The following is a 22,611-nucleotide window of genomic DNA, read 5'->3' on the forward strand; positions in this document are numbered from 1 at the left end:
AAATTACTTACATTTACACCAAGCCAATTAACCTACAAACCTGTTTAAGAAGGAACTGCAGATGCTGTAAAATCGAAGGTACACAAAAATGCTGGAGAAACTCAGCGGGTGCAGCAGCACCTATGGAGCGAAGGAAATAGGCAACGTTTCGGGCTGAAACCCTTCTTCAAACTACAAACCTTTGGAATCTGGGAGGAAACCGAAGTACTCAGAGAAAACCCACACAGGTCACGGGGAGAACGTACAAACTCCATGCAGGCAAGCACTCGTAGTCTGGATGGAACCAGGGTCTCTGGCGCTGTAAGTTGCTGTACTGGTGCACTCCCGTGCCGATAATGGGATCGGATTTATTCTCAGTCCTTTTGTAGAGCCTACTTTCTGCACTTTGTAGGTTTTGCAGTAACACATGAGGTGAATGCTGCATTGGCTGCCATAGTCCAGGCCTCGGCAAGGAGCATAATGACCGGTGGATTCTGTATCCTGTTGGAAAGCTGACACTGCGCAGCACGATAGCTTGAAGGGGCGATACTACAGTTCGCTGTGTATCAGTTGAACATGAGGATGCCTGATGCGTTGGTACAGAGACACTTCAGGACTCTTTTTTTTAATGGAATCAGATGCTGGAGATCTGCAGTCTCTTGGAGAAGATTCCGTCTTCCACGAGAGTGGCACCTGTTAGTAAAGGGCATGTCCCACCAACATGCGACTGCATGCGTGTAGCGCGACCAAACGTGGTCGCATGAGGCGTACGGCCATGCGGGGCCGGTCCCACTTCGAAGCGCGGAGGTGTATGGAGTTGTGCGGGGCTGGTCCCGACATCGCGCGGGGCTCCGAAAATCCTGCACTGTCCGAAAATTCCGCGCGCCAATGGCCTGTCGGCCCACAGGCGCGTTGAGGGCGTACACAGCGTCTCGATGGCGTACGCAGCATCTTGACGTTGTATGCAGCATCTTGAAGGTGTACGCCTAGCGCGTGGCGTCACCGCCCGGCGTGCCATTGCGTGATGACGTCACCGCCCGACGCCGTGCGACGTCCAAATTCAGTCGGCCCGCCTCCTGCCCAGCTGATTGGTGAGTATGACGTAAATTACGTCACGTGCAAACATTGCGCGTACTTTGCGGGTACTTACCGTGTACTTAGCACGTACTTACCACGAACTTAGCGTGAACCACGCTTCCGTTAGGTCGCGCTAGACGCATGCAATTGCATGCTGGTGGGACAGGCCCTTAACTTGCGGAAAGGAGCTAAGGGCCATTACAAGGAACGCCATTGACTACTAGATGTTTGACAGAACAATCATCAACATGATGGAAGTACTCAGATGACCGAGATGAGATCCCATATATTCCCCAGGAGATGGGCCCAGACTGGTGGTGCATTGCACAATGTTAAGGATTTAACTTGCAAGATAAATGTCTATTATGGGCTGGAGTTTCCAAGAAGGAGGCTTCTGAGAGCTTGCAGCCCTTTAAGGTCCTTGCATTGCTCTCTAAATCGTCCCTATCAAAGATTTGCTTAGTTGTACCAATGAACTGATGTGGGAGCCCCACATGATGGCCTCTCTTGCTCCTGGCCATCTCCCTATTAATTCTACAAATCATTTGGATACTTCCTTTTCATCTCAATCACGCAATATCTTTCTGTCATCAAGAAAGAATGGACAGCAGAGCGATCCAAACTGATCAAGATAGAAACTTACTTTTGATATGTGCATGTACTCTTGTTGTTCTCAGAACATTCACAGCCCCTGACAATATATTAATTGGGACGTCTTAAACGGATATGTCCTTTTCAGCATCTTAAGATGCGATACAATATAATGATCCCAGGAGGGAAATTGGTCAGTCATGAAAACAGTCATGAAACACAAGATCCATGGAACATGAAATTAAACGGTGGCGCAGCTGTAGAGTTGCTGCCTTACAGCGAATGCAGCGCCGAAGAACCGGGTTCGATCCCGACTACGGGATCTGTCGGTGCTGTCTGTACGAAGCTTGTGCGTTCCCCCCGTGACCTGCGTGGGTTTTCTCCGAGATCGCCAGTTTCCTCCCACACTCCAAAGACGTACAGGTTTATAGGTTAATTGGCTTGGTAAATGTAAAAATTGTCCCTAGTCGGTGTAGGATAGTGTTAGTGTGCGGGGATCGCTGGTCAGCACGGACTCGGTGGGCCGAGGGTCCTGTTTCCGCGCTGTATCTTTAAACTAAAGTGATGAGTGGAAAGTACAGAATTTGGGATGTGCAAAGAATGGGGAGGGGGGAGGAGGTGAGGGAAGGGGAGTCAGTCTACCCCACGACAGAAGGGGTACCTTGCACCTATGATTCAACCAAGTCTTCTGTTACTCTCATGTAAACGCCTTCAAGTTCTGTTTTTGAATTGTCCGTATGAATACTGGAGTTGAAAATGTATATCGTGCAGCTCCACCTCATGCCCACGGTTGGACAATCAAAAACAAACCTGGATATGAACTGGCTGTAGATAGATAGATAGATAGATACAAAATGCTGGAGAAACTCAGACAATTCAGAAGGATCTTTATTGCCTTTCCACTAACGTTGCAGGAATTAATGGCAAAAGTATTCTAAATGCCATGAAAAGACAGCCTCCAGATGGCAGGAACTCTCAGATCAACCTCGCCGACCAGCAACCTTCCAGCTTGGCCCCATTTGCTGCTGCCTCAGCAACCTATTCTCCTGGTTCCTCTCGCTCTTCCTCTCAGAAATCCACCGCCGCTGCTCACTCCGCTCATAACGCCTCTGGCTCCTTCAAGATTTTCTCTGCTTCACCACTTAACTCTCATTCCCCAGGTAGTGTGTTTACCTCACTTCCGATGTTTGTCATGGATCGGATGTTTGTTTAACTGTCAAACTACATTGAGTTAGAAGACTTCCAAAAATGTTCTGCTTCATATTATTGGGTTGATATCATTTCTAAGTTAGATCTTGGATGTTGCAGAAGATGGAAATTGTTTTGGAAGCCAAAATCTGCAAAAGTAACGTGAATGTTCTGAGTCTAAAGAAGGGTCTCGAACCAAAACGTCACCTATTCTTTCTCTCCAGAGATGTCGCCTGTCCCGCTGAGTTACTCCAGCTTTTGCGTGTCTATCTTCGCTTTAAAGCAGCATCTGCAGTTCCTGCCAACACATAATTCCCAAATTCCCAAATTCCACCGACCCTGGTTGTGTGGCAATAAATTCTATCTATCTATAATGAACTGGCTGTATTTTAATGTCACAAACTAAATAATTCACGCTTCCTTACTGCCAAAACAAATTAATAATGGAATTAAAATGTACCATTGTTCTGGAAATGGTCTTTATATTTCATCCTGCTGTACCCAGATTTATGCTCCTAGTTGTATTAATGTGCTTTACCTTGTTTGACTCACAGATGGAAAGAAGGCAATTGGTTCAAACTGAAAAGACACAGTGACATAGGAAAATAAACACAGCTGCCTATCACATGAACTAATTTCTCAGCAGTAGGAGTCCGAAGCAGATATTTTGTAATAAACAGTAGGTCCAGCATTGAAAAGAAAGAGAAAAAAAATCCTGATGCGATAGAAATTCGATCATCCTTTGTTCCTGGGACTTGCAGTGGTTGAAAATACATTACAAATCTGTACAAAAATAGATATCATCAAATCTTGAATCATATCATGTTTACTTTGAAGCACAATTATGTGAATGTTCCTTTGCAACCACACTTCGACCTTTTTAATGTGTACTGTGGAATTTGGGTTACGTTGAAGTTGATATTTCTTCTAACAGAAGCAGTTATTTGTCCCATCAAAAAGAGTATGCAACATGACACACATGTTAAATACAATTTCAGATATATCCTTACTGTTGCTTTTTTTTCCCCATTTAAAAATAATCTTTTTGCCATTCGCAGTTTCTCTTCCCTATAACTGGCACGTCAATCCTTTTCTTCATGTTGCAGCAGCAAGTTCAAAGACTTCCTCAAACAAATATTTTCCAAGCCTCGGTTCTCCCCTGCTGTCACCTTGTGTCACAAGGTCACACACTTCCCATAAAAAAATCAACCTTTAGCCTTGTCAATGGCACTGAAAACCGCGCAATGGAGAAATGTTTTTCAGAAGTGTTAAGGGCCTGTCCATGGCGAGTTTTTTTGGCGACTGCCTGCGTCATATCAGGGTGGCCAAAAGATTTTGAACATTTCAAACTCTCCTGGCGACAAAAAAAATGTTGCGACACGTGAAAAAACACCGCGCGTCATACGTCATTACGCCGCGTCACCGGCGCGTCACGCCCAGAAATTTTCCAGTGGCCTGATACATCAATCAATGATGCCGGCAGTCTACGAAAAAATCGCCAAGTCGGACAGCCCCTTTCGAATCGTAAAATCAGATAAATGTTACAGTACAGAGGAAGGCCATTCCATCCATCAACTCCATACTGACCCCTAGTGGAGTAGTCCCACAGTCTTATTTCTCCATTCCTTTCCCATAGCTGCGCATGGGAAACTGTATGGTGTAGGAAGGAATTGCGGATGCTGGTTTAAACCGAAGATAGACACCAAAAGCTGGAGTGACTCAGCAGGACAGGCATCATCATTGGAGAGAAGGAATTGGTGACGTTTCGAGTCGGGTCTGAAGAAGGGTCTCGACCCGAAACATCACCCATTCCTTCTCTCCAGAGATGCTGCCTGGCCCGCTGAGTTACTCCAGTTTTTTGTGTCTATCTCTGCAACATATTGTCACTTGAGGTGCTTCTCAGATTCACTTCTGAAACCAGCAACTTGCAAATGATGAAGTCATAACTTAAGAGTTGAAAAAAAAAAAAAAGATTCTCACGCACGCTTTGTATTCTTTATATCCGGTATAATTATTTTGTCTTCTTTGAACCACTCCTTAATGGAACAGCTTCCCTTGTATCCCCTATCTAAACCATTCATGATCTTTCATTCCTCTATCAAACTTCTCAACCATTTAATTTTCCAAGGAGTTCCAAGTTTATCTGGTGAAAACTTAGGAGTATTTAATTGTCTTATGTACTGACTACAAACAACAATTAAATTCTTACTTGCAGCAGCAAGTAAGAGACCTGCAAACACAACACACATAGATAGTATATAACATAAAAATTCCATAAATTAATAACCCCAGTATTAGTGTAACAAATCCTCAGTGCAATCAAAGGTGTCCGTAGTTAATACAGTGTCATTTAGTTTAGTTTGATGTAGTTCATTATTGTCATGTGTACTGAGGTACAGTGAAAAGCTTTTATTTGGGTGCTATCCAGTCAAAGAAAAGACTACACGTGATTACAATCAAACCTTCCACTGTGCACAAATACAGTGCATTCAGAAAGTATTCAGACCCCTTCACTTTTTCCACGTTTTGTTACGTTATATTTGAAAATTGATTAAACTCTTTTTTTTAAATATCAATCTACACACAATACCCCAGAATGAAGAAGCAAAAACAGGTGTTTAGACATTTTCACAAAGTAATTAAAAAGAAAAAACTGAAATATCACATTTACATAAGTATTCAGACCCTTTGCTATGAGACTCAAAATTGAGCTTAGGTTCATCCTGTTTCCATTGATTATCCTTGAGATGTTTCTACAAGTTGATTGGAGTCCACTAGTGGTAAATTAAATTGGTAGGACATGATTTGGAAAGGCACACACCTGTCTATATAAGGTCCCACAGTTGACGATGCATGTCAGAGCAAAAACCAAGCCATGAAGACGATGGAGTTGTCTGTAGACCTCTGAGACAGGATTGTGTTGAGACACAGATCTGGGGAAGGGTACGAAACATTTCTGCAGTATTGCAGGTCCCGAAGAGCACAGTGGCCTCCGTCATTCTTAAATGGAAGAAAATGGAACCGCCAGGACTCTTCATACAGCTGGCTGCCCGGCCAAACTGAGCAATCGGGGGAGAAGGACCTTGGTCAGGGAGGTGACCAAGAACCCCATGGTCACTCTGACAGAGCTCCAGAGTTCCTCTGCGGAGATGGGAGAATCTTCCAGAAGGACAACTATAGCTGCAACACTCCACCAATCAGGCCTTTATGGTAGAGTGGAAGCCACTCCTCAGTAAAAGGCACATGACAGCCCCCTTGGAGTTTGCCAAAAGGCACCTAAAGGACTCTCATACCATGAGAAATAAGATTCTCTGATCTGATGAAACCAAGATTAAACACTTTGGCCTGAATGCCAAGTGTCACGTCTGGAGGAAACCAAGCACCGCTCACCACCTGGCCAATACCATACCTACGGTGAAGCATGGTGGTGGCAGCATCATGCTGTGGAGATGTTTTTCAGCGGCAGGAACTGGTAGACTAGTCAGGATTGAGGGAAAGATGAATAGAGCAAAGTACAGAGAGATCCTTGATTCTGGACCTCAGACTGGGTCGGAGGTTCGCCTTCCAACGGGACAATGACCTTAAACACACAGCCAAGACAACGCAAGAGTGGCTTCGTGACAAGTCTGTGAATGTCCTTGAGTTGCCCAGCCTGGACTTGAACCCGATCGAACATCTCTGGAGGGACCTGAAAATAGCTGTGCATCGACGCTCCCCATCCAACCTGACAGAGCTTGAGAGGATCTGCAGAGAAGAATGGGAGAAATTACCCAAATACAGGTGTGCCAAGCTTGTAGTGTCATACCCAAGAAGACTTGAGGCTGTAATCGCTGCCAAAGGTGCCTCAACAAAGAACTGAGTAAAGGGTCTGAATACTTATGTAAATGTGATATTTCAGTTATTTATTTTTTAATTACTTTGCAAAAATTTCTAAACACTTGTTTTCTCTTTTTTATTATGGGGTATTGTGTGTAGATTGATGATAAAAAAAAAAAGAATTTAATCTATTTTAGAATAAAGCTGTAACGTAACAAAATGTGGGCAAAGTGAAGGGGTCTGAATACTTTCTGAATTGCACTGTAAAGATTCAGGGTCACGGTACAACATTTGGTGCAAGGTGTAACATTGAAGTCCAATAAAGTCTGACTAAAGATAGTTCAAAGGTCTCCAATGAGGTAGACGGGAGGCCAGGTTTCTGTGGGTTGATGAAGACCCGGGCAGATCCTCAGAAATGCACACCCGACTTAAAGTTGTTGACTACTCGAAAACACGTCAACCTGGTCATGCTCTCATTGGGAAGAAGCCTGAAAACTGACTAGCAAGATCAAGAAGATCTTCTTCTCACCAACCATCAGTCTCTTGAATACTGCACAACACTAACCAGCAGTTTGGTTACAGTACCTTCTGGACTAATCTAATATTTCTAGCAATGTTACAAATTTTGAGATTTAAAATATAAAGTCTGTAATTTATCCCATCAGATAAATCATAAAAAGAAGTTTAATTTGACACGTAATTCACTTTCATATCTCAAGTATTTAAAACGTTATGGCCATTTTCATACTCAGAAATTAGCATCTTGTTCCCTATTGATTTTCTATGGACATAACAAAAAAGCTGTGATCGTGAACAGTCAAAAACCCATAACCTTCTTAAAAATTAAGAGAACTGAATGAAATTTTCAGTTATCATAGATTGAACCATTCTGAAACAAATATAAAATAGTCTTACTTGGATGACCTGAAATTAAAGCATATAATTAGTTAGTTACCCACTTGTAGCTAATTTCAAACTTCAATTACTAGATCTAAACATCTATCCATATCTTAATAAATGATTAACATTTTTAAATAGCCTAAGTGTCCAAATAATATTCACAAATAATTCACAATAAAACATGATTTTTAAATCTCATTTACATTAATTTATAGGCCAAATGGAAGGAATTTAGTGTTCAATTGCTGTGAATTAAAGTCCATTTTAAATCAGCTTTCTAGTGGGATCCTGTGAACGCGCTGGTTTAGAACGTTCACATTGCGCTGGATTTGTGCCCTCAAATGCCCAGAAAAATACTGCGGGATATAATGGGCCCAAAATTAGCTACTCGCTATAGAAAACTTTGTATAATGTGATCTTAAGAAGCCGTTTTTAATGTAAAAATATACTGCTACCCTTCAGATTTCTGCTCTATAGACCCAGCTGGTTGCGAGCCGTCGGGGGTTTAGAGGTTAATTTTTAAACTACTATAGCACTTAGGAAAAACTCGTAAAACTAATAATAGCTCATGTGAGGAAACCTACCAGCGAATTTTCGTTAATAATTAACTAGGCTGAACAAACTCGATTTGAACAGCCTAGAGAAAATTGCGTTTTAAACCCGCCCCCCTCTAAACGGCGCCAAAATCGCGCGCACGGGCTGGGACAGATTTTCAGCGACGCTTCAGGTATGCTTTGCAACATACCTAATATTTCCAAACTTATTTTTCACTCCTGATGACTTGATGAATAATATTTGATAAAAGCAGGAAACATTTTAATATTAAACTGATCTCATTGCCAATTCATTAGTCTCTCGTGAGCATCATTGGTTAGAGGCAATAGACAATAGAGAATAGGTGCAGGGGTAAGCCATTCGGCCCTTTGAGCCATTCAATGTGATCATGGCTGATCATCCCCAATCAGTACCCCAGGCAGAGAGAATGAACAATCCAACAAACTTTACAGACAGATAAGTGAACTCTAACGCACCTGCTCTTTGTGATAGAGATGTAAGTAATTGCCATTTATTAAGGTCTATTCACCTTTGTGCAAGATTCTTATAAAGTCGTAGTAAAGAGCAGCAATGGGAATGATCAAAATAGCGGTTAAAAATAGATTACAACTAGCGGAGTCAGGGGATATGGGGAGAAGGCAGGAATGGGGTACTCATTGGGGATGGTCAGCCACATTGAATGGCAGTGCTGGCTCGAAGGGCCGAATGGCCTACTCCCGCACCTATTGTCTATTGTCTATCCGACACCCCTTTCAAATGGGTTATTTCTGCATAAACCTTCAGTTCTGTTAATTGTTTCTTGAAATTATATTCATAGATTCCTCAAAGAAACTGAAAGATGTGCTGGAAGAGTTTCATGGAGATGGAGTGATGTCCAAATATAACCCTGAACAGGTAACTATTTATGGTTTTCACCTCTTCCAACCTCAGTGCTTTATAACAACACATGTTGGAACTATTCCTATATGGTGCTGAATGTTCTGTGATTTCAGAGTATTTGTTCCTTGTGGAATACAACTATTTTCCCCATTCATGAATTTGTATTTGATTAAAAGTCCTGTCCCACTGTACGAGTTCATTGAAGAGTTCTCCTGAGTTTCCCCTGATTTGAACTCGGAAATTTACAGTAATGGCCGTTCGTCGGTACTCGGGACTCTCGTGGATATTTTTCATGCACAAGTCTTCCCGAGCTTTCCACGTTTCCCGAGTACCTGCCGTTAGTTGTGCGAGCCGCTAAGAGACGCCCCGAGCTCCGACATACCCGCTACAGACGTTCTACGTGCTTACCACGAGTTTGATTTTTTTTTAAACTTGGGAGAGCTCTTGAATTAACTCATACAGTGGGACAGGGCTTTTATTTAGCAGTATTAAAGGACTAATAAAATAATGATCTTGCATTGGATTATATGAAGGATTAGCAAGTTATGCTTTGGCTTAGGCTAATTATTTGTAATTAATTAATCTATTTTGAACTTCCTAACCACAAAAGATTTTGATCATTTCAAAATCCAGCAGCGACAAAAAACAATGTTGCAACACTTGCGGAAACACCGTGCGTGAATACGTCGTCACGCCACGTCACTCGCGTTTCAGGTCGAGAGGCTTCTTTAGTGTCTGAAGAAGGGTTTCGACCCAAAACGCCTCCCATTCCGTTTCTCCAGAGATGCTGTTGAGTAACCTGTTGCTCCAGCTTTTTGTGTCTAATGGCTGAGTGTGGCCTTTTGAACCTCAAGCTATTAACCTCATAGCCTCATAGCCGTAAAAACACCTGTGAGCTCTGCTGCAAAGCCACCTTCTGGTATCCAGTTTATCATTCTCCCTTCATTCTTGTGATTTTTTTTTTGACTAACCCACCATGTAGGTCTTTGTCAAATAGTTTTTTTAAAATATTTCATAATAAGCTTTATTTGCAATTAAAAACATATACAAGACACTGACCATGCAAAAATGCATTCTCAGTGCCAGTGTCTTATCCAGCAGTGTCAGCACCTTCCTTTTCCTTGCATATAGTAGTCCCATTGCCCCTCACGGGACCCCCCCCCCCCCCACCCCCTTTCACTTGTTTGAGTGGTGCGTCCACTGGACTCTGTCCTTCAAGGTCCAGCAGCAGACGGAACCTAAGTTGTGCTCCTCCCTCACAGAGCCTTCGCAGAGCTTCAGTGTGTTCCTCGGCACGTGCTCCTGCAGTCCGGAATGACCAGTTGACAACATTCCCGTCTGGGCATCTCACTATGCTGGAAGTCCAACAAGCTGCAGAGAAATCTTTCACTAACTTGATGGTCTTCCTGCAAGCACTTGACATTCATGTCATGAGTGTGTGTCCATCACCCCAAGTAATCTATTAGAGTCTTTTAAAGTACATCATTTATGTTTTATGCGACTATCCCACTGTACGAGCTAATTCAAGAGCTCTCCGGAGTTTCCTCTGATTCGAACTTGGAGAATTATGGTAATGGGCACTCGTAGGTACTCGGGGCTCTCGTGGACATTTTTCAACATGTTGAAAAATCTTCACGAGTCTTCCCGAGCTTACCGGGTTTCCCGAGTACCTGCCGTTAGCGTTACGAGCCGCTAAGAGACGTCCCGAGCTCCGACATACCTGCTCTTGAATTAGCTCCTACAGTGGGAGAACCCTTTAGCAATTTACGCAGAGTTGTCTTGGAAAATCATGCTTCATACATCGGAAACAAATCTACTTTAATCACAAATAAGACAGAAGTATTCTGAGGTGGAGGTCCCAAAATTCTTAAACTCATTTCGAGAAGGAATCCACATGTGATTGGAAGAAGAAATTAGTTTAAACAAATAAATTAATTAGAGGCATGGAAATAAAGGGAACATTTTACATTTTTTCCATACTCCACCACACTTTAACAAACAGGTTGTATTTTTCTGTCTCTGCTGCAAGGAATTGTATTTTCTGTCATACTTTAGGCTATGACCCATCACCATTATCACCTCCTAATTCATTAAATCAATCAAAGAACTGGGTCGTGTACATCCCTTGCAACAGGATCCTCAACCTCCTCATCAACAGACCACAAATTGGTATGAATTGGCAACACCACTTCTTCCTTGATGAGCAAATGTCTCTGTACTGTACACTGACAATGACAATTAAAGTTGAATCTGAATCTGAATCAGCACAAGGGCACATGTAGGCTGCCTGCTCAATCCCCTTGCTCTACTCTCTCTATACTCATGATCATATAGCTTGACGCTGTTCCAACTCTACTACCGTTATTGGACGAATTTTGTGTAGTAATGAGTCAGAGTAGAGAAGGGAGATCGATCGTCTGAACAACAACCATGCTCTTAACGTCAGTAAGAACGTTGACCTCGGAAAGAGAAGTGCGATGATCTTCAAACTTGTCTGTCGACAAGTCCACTACTCCCTTCCTGGACGTGCATGTCTCTGAAGATCTGCCCTGTACCCAGCATGTTAATGCCATCATAAAAATATCACCAAAATGCCTTCAATTGCTTGGAGGATTGAGATGATTTGGTACATATCGACGAATACTCTCTTGAACCTCTGCAGAGAATTGGAGCATATTGATCGGTTGCAACACAGTCTGGTTCAGCAACTCGAAAGCCCGGGAACGAAGCCCAGAGCAGTGGTGAACATTGGCCAGTCCATCATGGATACTGGCCTCCCCACCATCGGAGGGATCTATGGAAGGCACTGCCTAAACAGGCAGCCTGCCAGCATCATAAAGGACCACACCACCATTGTTTTACTCCCATGGGAAGAAGGTATGGTAGTCAGAAACCATGACCTCTAGGTTCAGGAACAGTTTCTTCCCAATAACTATAAGGTTATTGAACACTACAAACTACAGACTATTATCTAAATGGTGGCCGATTGGGAAAGGGGGAGATGCAGCGAGACCTGGGTGTCATGGTACACCAGTCATTGAAGGTAGGCATGCAGGTGCAGCAGGCAGTAAAGAAAGCGAATGGTATGTTAGCTTTCATTGCAAAAGGATTTGAGTATAGGAGCAGGGAGGTTCTACTGCAGTTGTACAGGGTCTTGGTGAGACCACATCTGGAGTATTGCGTACAGTTTTGGTCTCCAAATCTGAGGAAGGACATTATTGCCATAGAGGGAGTGCAGAGACGGTTCACCAGACTGATTCCTGGGATGTCAGGACTGTCTTATGAAGAAAGACTGGATAGACTTGGTTTATACTCTCTAGAATTTAGGAGATTGAGAGGGGATCTTATAGAAACTTACAAAATTCTTAAGGGGTTGGACAGGCGAGATGCAGGAAGATTGTTCCAGATGTTAGGGAAGTCCAGGACAAGGGGTCACAGCTTAAGGATAAGGGGGAAATCCTTTAAAACTGAGATGAGAAGAACTTTTTTCACACAGAGCGTGGTGAATCTCTGGAACTCTCTGCCACAGAGGGTAGTTGAGGCCAGTTCATTGGCTATATTTAAGAGGGAGTTAGATGTGGCCCTTGTGGCTAAGGGGATCAGGGGGTATGGAGAGAAGGCAGGTACGGGATACTGAGTTGGATGATCAGCCATGATCATATTGAATGGCGTTGCAGGCTCGAAGGGCCGAATGGCCTACTCCTGCACCTAATTTCTATGTTTCTATGTTTCTATCAACTAAACAAACTACTGGAACTGGCTTGATTGCACTTGGGAATTCAGGGTTTTGATTTTTTTTTCACTAGTATTGTTTTTTTTTAATTTATTGTTAAAATCACTAAACTCAGTTTGGATTTGGCTTGAACTGCTCTAATTAAGTCATTATTAGCTAGTGTATCAGTAACATCATCAAGGCAGACATTGATTGCTCTGTGTTCAATTCCAATACCAGCTCTTTGGAAAATGAAGCAATCCACGCCTGTATTCAGCAGGACCACAACAAATTGTGTGCAATTTTGGTCTCCTAATTTGAGGAAGGACAATATTGCTATTGAGGGAGTGCAGCGTAGGTTCACCAGGTTAATTCCCAGGATGGCGGGACTGACATATGATGGTCGACTGGGCTTCTATTCGCTGGATGAGAGCGGATCTTATAGAAATATATAAAATTCTTAGAGGATTGGACAGGGTAGATGCAGGAAAAATGTTCCCCATGTTGGGGGAGTCCAGAACCAGGGGTCACAGTTTAAGAATAAGGGGTAGGCCATTCATGACTTAGATGAGGAAAATCGTTTTCACCCAGAGAGTTGTGAATCTGTGCAATTCTCTGCCACAGAAGGCAGTGGAGGCCAATTCACTGGATGTATTCAAGAGAGAGTTAGATTTAGCTCTTAGGGCTAATGGAATCAAGGGATATAGGAAAAAATCCGGAACGGGGTACTGATTGTGGATGATCAGCCATGATCATATTGAATGGCAGTCCTGGCTCGAAGGGCCGAATGGCCTACTCCTGCACCTATTTTCTATGATTTTATGATGAATTAGGACTGAAGCTGCTTCTGCTAATTGTTAAATCCAGGCCTTTGGGTGTCAGATGCGGAGATGGCAGGGGATTGGGGTTAGGAGAGATCCTCAGATTCCTATTACTTGTTCTCAACCTGTGGGATTCGATCTTTTTTCATCAGTCAAGCAAAACACTCTTGTCTTCTTCCTCTCCAATCTTTACATTTCTTAATCTATTTGACAGCTGTTCCTTCTGAGGTTGTTGAGCATTTTGCTGACCTTTGCTGATTCATTTCTGTGCCTTTCTCCCTTCATTCACATCAATTATGTTTTGTTACCCAAATATAATGGACTCTGAGTCAAAGTCTGTTAGCTCCATTTTGCTAGTAAATTGCAGTCTGTCAAAGTTTAAAGCTTAATTTTGAAACCACTTTGATGAACATCAGGAGATAAAATTGGCATGTAGAAAAGGCAATGCTACAGTGGTTATAACAGGGGTACTATTATCTAAATGGTGGCCGATTGTAAAGGGGTAGATGCAGCGAGACCTGGGTGTCATGGTACACCAGTCATTGAAGGTAGGCATGCAGGTGCAGCAGGCAGTAAAGAAAGCAAATGGTATGTTAGCTTTCATTGCAAAAGGATTTGAGTATAGGAGCAGGGAGGTTCTACTGCAGTTGTACAGGGTCTTGGTGAGACCACACCTGGAGTATTGCGTACAGTTTTGGTCTCCAAATCTGAGGAAGGACATTATTGCCATAGAGGGAGTGCAGAGACAGTTCACCAGACTGATTCCTGGGATGTCAGGACTGTCTTATGAAGAAAGACTGGATAGACTTGGTTTATACTCTCTAAAATTTAGGAGATTGAGAGGGGATCTTATAGAAACTTACAAAATTCTTAAGGGGTTGGACAGGCTAGATGCAGGAAGATTGTTCCCGATGTTAGGGAAGTCCAGGACAAGGGGTCACAGCTTACGGATAAGGGGGAAATCCTTTAAAACCGAGATGAGAAGAACTTTTTTCACACAGAGAGTGGTGAATCTCTGGAACTCTCTGCCACAGAGGGTAGTTGAGGCCAGTTCATTGGCTATATTTAAGAGGGAGTTAGATGTGGCCCTTGTGGCTAAGGGGATCAGGGGGTATGGAGAGAAGGCAGGTACGGGATACTGAGTTGGATGATCAGCCATGATCATATTGAATGGCGGTGCAGGCTCGAAGGGCCGAATGGCCTACTCCTGCACCTAATTTCTATGTTTCTATGTTTCTATGTTATGGGAGATTTCAACATACAGGTAGACTGGGAAAATCAGGTTGGTACTAGACCCCAAGAAAGGGAGTTTGTGGAGTGCCTCCGAGATGGATTCTTAGAGCAGCTTGTACTGGAGCTGACCAGGGAAAAGGCAATTCTGGATTTAGCGTTGTGTAATGAACCGGATTTGATAAGGGAACTCAAGGTAAAGGAACCATTAGGAGGTAGTGACCATAACGTGATGGGTTTTAATCTGCAATTCGAGAGGGAGAAGGTGAAATTGGATGTTTTGGTATTGCAGCTGGGCAAAGGGGACTACAGTCATGGGGAGGGTGCTGGCCAAAGTTGACTGGAAAGGGACCCTAGCAGGGATGACAGTGGAACAGCAATTACAAAAATTTCTGGGAATAAACCGGAAGATGCAGGATCTTTTCATTCCAAAGAGGAAGAAAGTATCTAAGGGGAGGAAAAGGCGGACGTGGCTGACAAAGGAAGTCAAGGACAGTATAAAACTAAAAGAGAAGTTATATAACATTGCAAAGATGAGTGGGAAACCAGAGGATTGGGAAGCTTTTAAAGAACAGCCGAGGGTGACTAAAAATAAATTACAGGGAGAAAAGATAAAAATACGAAGGTAAGCTAGCCAATAATATAAAAGAGGATAGCAAGACTTTCTTCAGTTATATAAAGAGCAAGAAAGAGGCAAGAGTGGACGTTGGGCTGCTGGAGAATGATGCATGAGAAGTGGTAATGGGGAATAAAGAAATGACAGAGGAGTTGAATAACTTAGTTGCATCAGTCTTCACAGTGGAAGACACTAGCAATGTGCTTGAAATTCAAGAGAGTCAGAGGGTGGAAGTTAGTGGAGTGGCTATTACCAGGGAGAAGGGGCTTGGGAAGCTGAAAGGGCTGAAGGTGGATAAGTCACCTGGACCAGTGGGACTGTACCCTAGGGTTCTGAAAGAGGTGGCTTTCGAGATTGTGGAGGCATTGACAGTGATATTGCAGGAATCACCAGAGTCAGGAGAGGTCCCAGATGATTGGGAAATTGCCAATATTATCCCACAGCACAAAAAGGGAGCAAGGCAGAACAGTGGGCCGGTTGGTGTGACTTTGGAGGTTGGTAAGATTCTACAATCCATCATAAAGGATGAGGTTACGGTGTACTTAGAAGTTCACGATAAAATAGGCAAAGTCAGCATGGCTTTGTGAAGGAGAAGTCTTACTTGATGCATTTGTTGGAATTCTTTGAAGAAATAAATAGCTTGTTAGGCTGCTTAGGAAGAAGAGAGTCAAAGGTACCAGGGTAGCTAATGTAACCCCACTTTTTAAGAAAGGAGGGACAAAGAAAATGAGAAATTATAGACAAGTTCCCCTTACATCGGTAGTGGGGAAGATGCTTAAGTCCATTATAGCAGCACATTTGGAAAGCAGTGACAGGATCGGTCAAAGTCAGCATGGATTGATGAAGGGGAAATCATGCTTGATTAATTTTCTGGAATGTTTTGAGGATGTAACAACTAGAATGGATAAGGGAGAGCCAGTGGATGTGATGTATCTGGACGTTCAAAAGGCCTTTGGCAAGGTCCCACACAAGATATCAGTGTGCAAAAAGAGCACATGGTATTGGGGGTAGGGTATTGATATGGACAGAGAACTGGTTGGCAGACAGGAAGCAAAGAATAGGAATTAACGGGTCCTTTTCAGAATGGCAGGCAGTGACTAGTGGGGTGCCGCAAGGCTTGGTGCTGGGACTCCAGCTATTTACAATATATATTAACGATTTAGACGAGGGAATTAAATTTGACATCTCCAAGTTTGTGGATGACACAAAGCTGGTTGGCAGTGTGAGCAGTGAAGGTGATGCTATGAGGCTGCAGGGTGACTTGGATAGGTTGGGTGAGTGGGCAGATGCATGGCAGATGCAGTATAATGTGGATAAATGTGAGGTTATCCACTTTGATGGCAAGAATAAGAAGGCTGATTATTTGAATGGTGTCAGATTAGGATAAGGGGAAGTGCAACAAGACCTGGTTGTCCTTATACATCAGTCACTGAAAGTAAGCATGCAGGTACAGCAGGCAGTGAAGAAAGCTAATGACACGTTGGCTTTTATTGTGAGAGGATTTGAGTTTAAGAGCAAGGAGATCCTACTGCAGTTGTACAGGGCCCAGGTGAGACCACACCTGGTGTATTGTGTGCAAATTTGGTCTCCTAATTTGAGGAAGGACATTATTGCTATTGAGGGAGTGCAGCGTAGGTTCACCAGGTTAATTCCTGGGATGGCAGGACTGTCATATGATGAAAGAATGTGTCGACTGGGCTTGTATTCACTGGATTTTAGAAGGATGAGAGGAAATCTTATAGAAACATGTAAAATTCTTAAGGGATTGGACAGGGTAGATGCAGGAAAAATGGTCCCGATAATGGGGGAGTCCAGAACCAGGGGTCACAGTTTAAGAATAAGGGGTAGGCCATTTAGGACTGAGATGAGGAAAAACATTTTCACCCAGAGAGTTGTGAATCTGTAGAATTCTCTGCCACAGAAGGCAGTGGAGGCCAATTCACTGGATGTTTTCAAGAGAGTTAGATTTAGCTCTTAGGGCTGAAGGAATCAGGCATATGGGGAAACAGCATGAATGGGGTACTGATTTTGGATGATCAGCCATGATCATATTGAATGGGGTGCTGGCTCGAAGGGCCAAATGGCCTACTCCTGCACCTATTTTCTATGTTTCTATCAAAGGGCAGCTATTAACATGAATAGCAGGTTGGCTGGATGGCAGAAGAAAAAGAGTGGCAATAATGGGGGCTTTTTCTGGTTGGCTGCCAGTGACTAGTGGAGTTCCGCAGGGGTCGGTGTTGGGGCGTTGGTCTTCACGTTTTATATTTATGATTGACGGCTTTGTGGCCAAGGTTGCGGGTGATACGAAAATAGGTGGAGGGGCAGGTAGTGTTGAGAAAGCAGGGATTCTGCAGATGGACTTGGACAGGTTGGGAGAGTGGGCAGAGAAGTGGCAGATGGAATATAGTGTAGCAAAGTGTGGGGTCATGCATTTTGGGAGTAGGAATAAAGGCATAGACTATTTTCTCAATGGGGAGAGATTCCAGAAATCGGAGGTGCAAAGGGCCTTGGGAGTGCTGGTGCAGGATTCCCGAAACGTTAATCTGCGTCGAATCGGTAGTAAAGAAAGCGAATTCAATGCGAGCATATATTTCGAGAGAGCTTGTATACAGAAACAGGGATGTAATGCTGAGGCTCTATAAGGTGCTGGTCAGGCCGCATTTGGAATATTGTGAGCAATTTTGGGCTCCATATCTGAGGAAGGATGTTCTGGCTCTGGAGAGGGTCCAGAGGGGGTTTACAAGAATGACCCCAGGAATGAGTGGGTTAACCTATAATGAGTATTTGCCGACACTGGGCCTGTACTTGCTGGAGTTTAGAAGAATGAAAGGGTACCTCATTGAAACGTACAGAATAGTGAAAGGTTTTGATAGAGTGGATGTGGAGAGGATGTTTCCACACATGAAAGAGTCTAGGACTTGAGGTCATAGCCTCAGAATTAAAGGACGTTCTTATAGGAAGGTGAGGATAAATGTCTTTAGCCAGAGGGTGGTGAATCTGTGGAATTCTTTGCCACAGAAGGCTGTGGAGGCCAAGTCAGTGGATATTTTTAAGGCAGAGATAGATAGATTCGTGATTAGAACAGATGTCCGAGGTTATGGGGAGAAGGCAGGAGAATAGGGTTAGGAGGGAGAGATAGATCAGCCATGATTGAATGGCGGAGTATGGACCGAATGGCCTAATTCCAGTCCTATTTGTGACCTTATGACCTAAAGATACAACTCGTGCTTGCATACCCACCACTAATGCAAAATATTATTCTTGAATGCTGGATGCAAGATAAATGTAGTCCCCCACACTTTAGTTCTTGAAAATGGTCTTTTCCCAAAAGGACAGTTGAACAGATGAAAATATTCTAGGTGTAGAGATTATAGTTGAACTGCAGTCTCATTGTGCATGATTCCTGCACATGGCTCCCCAGCATTGAACAATATCTCGCCATAGGGCTCACCGAGGTATTGTCAAATTCCCCCTGTGACATCTCTTCATGCATGCCTACTGCTGCAGGAAAGAGTGTGTGGCATTGAAATACCAATTTACTCTCTATAGTGGAACTTAGGTTGAGTTGGGATGAGGACAGGGAGGACAGGTGGACAGAGTAAGCTGAGGATTGTGCTCTGAGTGAGATGGAAGTAGAGCAGTTGATAGGGAAGCAAGGATGGGGCCTCCATTGTAGGCCTTGGCTAATCCAGCCAACCTGCTCTAATCTTCACAATTTTCCCATAATAATTTAATTTAATTTAGAGATTCAGCACGGAAATAGGCCCTTCAGCCCAACGTCTCTGCACCGACCAGTGATCCCTGAACATTAACACTACGGACAATTTTTACATTTACACCAAGCCAATTAACCTACAAGCCTGTACGTCTTTGGAGTGTGGGAGGAAACCGAAGATCTTGCAGAAAACCCACACGGTCACGGGTAGAACCTACAAACTCCGTACAGACAGCACCCGCAGTCAGGATCAAATCTGGGTCGCCGGTGCTGCAAGGCAGCACCTCTACTGCTGCACCACTGTGACTGCCCATGGCTAGTGTGGCAAGTGTGATGCTATCATCAAATGCCTAACATGCCAGTTGTACTTGGAGCAGAGGTTGAATTAGGACTGGCAAGATTTCACCGAGAAGTGATTGAGGATGTATTACAGTCTGGGGAGGGGGGGAGGGGGGGGGGGGGAGGGGAGGGGGGGGGGGGGAGGATAAAGATTCAAGATTCAATGTTCAAATTCTTAGTGCCTTATATTAAAAAAAAGGTGCAATGCACTAGATATCTAGGACATCGTTCCTTACCCAAGATCCATTTACCAAGATGTTCCATTAGCCCTATTAATGTGTACACCAAGAGTTTGGCTTCAAGTGTCAGTGGATAATTGTAATCTTAAAAGTAATTGGACTCTATAAATAAATTCTCATTGCACTTGTCACAACCCCAAATGTCCCCTTCCTATTACCACCCTCAGTCATCTCACGTTCATGTCCTACCATGCTTACTAGTGAAGGAGACAGCTAGAACAACATGTTTAAGAAAGAACTGCAGATGCTGTCAAAATCGAAGGTAGACAAAATATGCTGGAGAAACTCAGCGGGTGAGGCAGCATCTGTGGAGATGTTCAGTCTGAAGAAGGGTCTCGACCCGAAACGTCGCCAATTCCTTCTCTCCATAGATGCTGCCTGACCCGCTGAGTTTCTCCAGCATTATTTGTCTAGCTGGAACAACATGATCAGATTATTCCTGGAGAGGGAAAATACAACCAAGCTGAAGAAGGGTCCTTTCTCCATAGATGCTGCCTGACTCGTTAGGTCACCCCAGCATTTTGTGTCTATTGTTGGTTTAAACCAGCAACTACAGTTCCTTCCTACACAACAGAGCTGAATGCATTCTCTGGTTTCTTTGTCCTCCAGCCACTCAATATACTGTGCTACTTTTATACCTTTCCTTGGTAGTCTTAATACTACAGACATACCATAACACAATGATCCAAGGATGTGATTTGGCAAACAGTTTAGTTTATTGTCACGTGTACTGAGGTACAGTGAAAAGCTTTTGTTGCGTGCTATCCACTCAGCAGAAAGACAATACATGATTACAATCGATCCATTTACAGTGTACAGATACATGATAAGGGTATAACATTTTGTCCAAGATAAAGCCAGCAAAGTCCTGATCTACATCGGGGAGACTAAGCGTAGGTTGGGCGATCGTTTCGCCGAACACCTCCGTTTAGTCCGCAATAACGAACCTGACCTCCCGGTGGCTCAGCACTTCAACTCCCCCTCCCATTCCCAATCCGACCTCTCTGTCCTGGGTCTCCCCCATTGCCAGAGTGAGCAACACCGGAAATTGGAGGAACAGCACCTCATATTCCGCCTGGGCAGTTTGCATCCTGATGGTATTAACATTGAATTCTCCCAATTTTGCTAGCCCTTGCTGTCTCCTTTCCTTCCTTAACCCTCGAGCTGTCTCCTCCCACCCCCCTGCCTTCGGGCTCCTCCTCCTCCCTTTTTCCTTCCTTCTCCCCCCCCACCCCCCATCAGTCTGAAGAAGGGTTTCGGCCCGAAACGTCGCCTATTTCCTTCGCTCCATAGATGCTGCTGCACCCGCAGAGTTTCTCCAGCAATTTTGTGTACCTTCGATCTTCCAGCATCTGCAGTTCCTTCTTGAACACAAAGTCCAATCAAGGATAGTCCAAGGGTCACCAATGAGGTTCAGCACTGCTCTCTGGTTGTGGTGGGATGATCCAATTTCCTGATAACAGCTGGGAAGAAACTGCCCCTGAATCTGGACGTGTGTGTTTTCACACTTCCATAACTTTTGCCTGATAGGAGAGGGGAGAAGAGGGAGTGGCCTAGGGTGCGACTCATCCTTGATTATGCTGCTGGCCTTGCCGAGACAGCGTGAGGCATAAATGGAGTCAATGATAGTCTGGATTGCATCCACAATTCTCTGCAATTTCTTGCGGTCCACAATGCTTTCTATGGTGCATCTGAATACGTTGCTGAGAGTTGTAAGGGACATGCCAAACTTCCTGAGCCTTCTATGGAAGGAGAGGCATTGGTGTGTTTTGTGTGGTCGTTGATTCAGTATGGGTGATCCAGGAGAATTTGTTGTTGATATTGACTCCTGGGAACTTGAAGCTTTCAACCATCTGATGGAAGCTCAGTCTCCATCAACGTACTGTTCATCTTGTGCCTGATGGGCCTTTTCACAGTTTCTAAATGTCTCTGATCCAATGGTTGAAAAAAAATTAAATAATTTAAAATGACATACGCAGTGATTGAACACCAAATTCACCAATACAGCAAGACAACATTTAGTTTGTCAATGTTTGATCACATCTGATCAACCTGATCAAGTTTAATGAAGAAATTACTAAAGTGGGGAGGAGTGGAATTTTTTGAAACTAATTATATGTACTTCGAGAAAGACATATCAGCCGTGATCTGATATGACTTTGCCTCATACTAATTCTAAATCGCATTGAGTCTGCAAAATTGTAATAAGATGCATGCACATGAAGAGTGATAAAACAACCATAGTCCTTCCAGCCTGGGTCATATACAGGCTTAAGAAATTCCCTGACCAGCCAGCCTCATGTCTGCTCTGTATTTTGCTGGGGAGAATGTACATTCAAATTCCAAGGCTAATACATTAGGCCATAGGCTAATTACATAGAGAGGATGTTTCCACTAGTGGGAGAGTCTGAGGCCGGAGGTCATAGCCTCAGAATTATAGGACATGGGGGGGAATTATAGGAGATGGGGGGGAATTTCTTTAGTCAGAGGGTGGTGAATCTGTGGAATTCTTTGCCACAGAAGGCTGTGGAGGCCAAGTCAATGCATATTTTTAAGGCAAAGGTATATAGATTCTTGATTAGTACAGGTGTCAGGGGGTATGGAGAGAAGAATGGGGTTAGGAGGGAGAGATAGATCAGCCGTGATTGAATTGAGGAGTAGACTTGATGGGCCGAATGGCCTAATTCTGCTCCCATCACTTATGACATGAACTTGATAAACAGAACCTGAAAGTTTATCTGTAATTTCCAGTAGCCCCACACCAACCAGACTCCAAGTCTTGAAGTTGTTGCCCTTTGAATATGGGGCTGTTAGTTGACTGACTTGTTTAAACAACCTGAAAAGCATCTCAAAACCCCTCAAACAAACAAGAAATGTTGTTGCACAAAACCAAGCAAAGCAAGGATTCAACAGAGAACTTTTCTCAACAGCTTAAAGGAACAATTTGCTTACCA

General features: G+C 43.6%; 1 protein-coding gene across 1 annotated transcript in view; it reads left to right on the plus strand.

Moving 5' to 3' along the window:
* The first annotated feature begins 8,904 nt into the window (after positions 1-8,904).
* LOC129698553 (diacylglycerol kinase beta) overlaps positions 8,905-22,611 on the plus strand; it is a 440,909-nt gene continuing 427,202 nt past the window's right edge. The window contains exon 1 of the mRNA XM_055637631.1: positions 8,905-9,000. Coding sequence (XP_055493606.1) covers positions 8,977-9,000 — 24 coding nt within the window. The 5' untranslated portion in view covers positions 8,905-8,976. The remainder of the gene's footprint in view (positions 9,001-22,611) is intronic.

Source organism: Leucoraja erinacea, chromosome 7 (genome assembly GCF_028641065.1).
Source record: "Leucoraja erinacea ecotype New England chromosome 7, Leri_hhj_1, whole genome shotgun sequence".
Classification (NCBI taxonomy): domain Eukaryota; kingdom Metazoa; phylum Chordata; class Chondrichthyes; order Rajiformes; family Rajidae; genus Leucoraja; species Leucoraja erinaceus.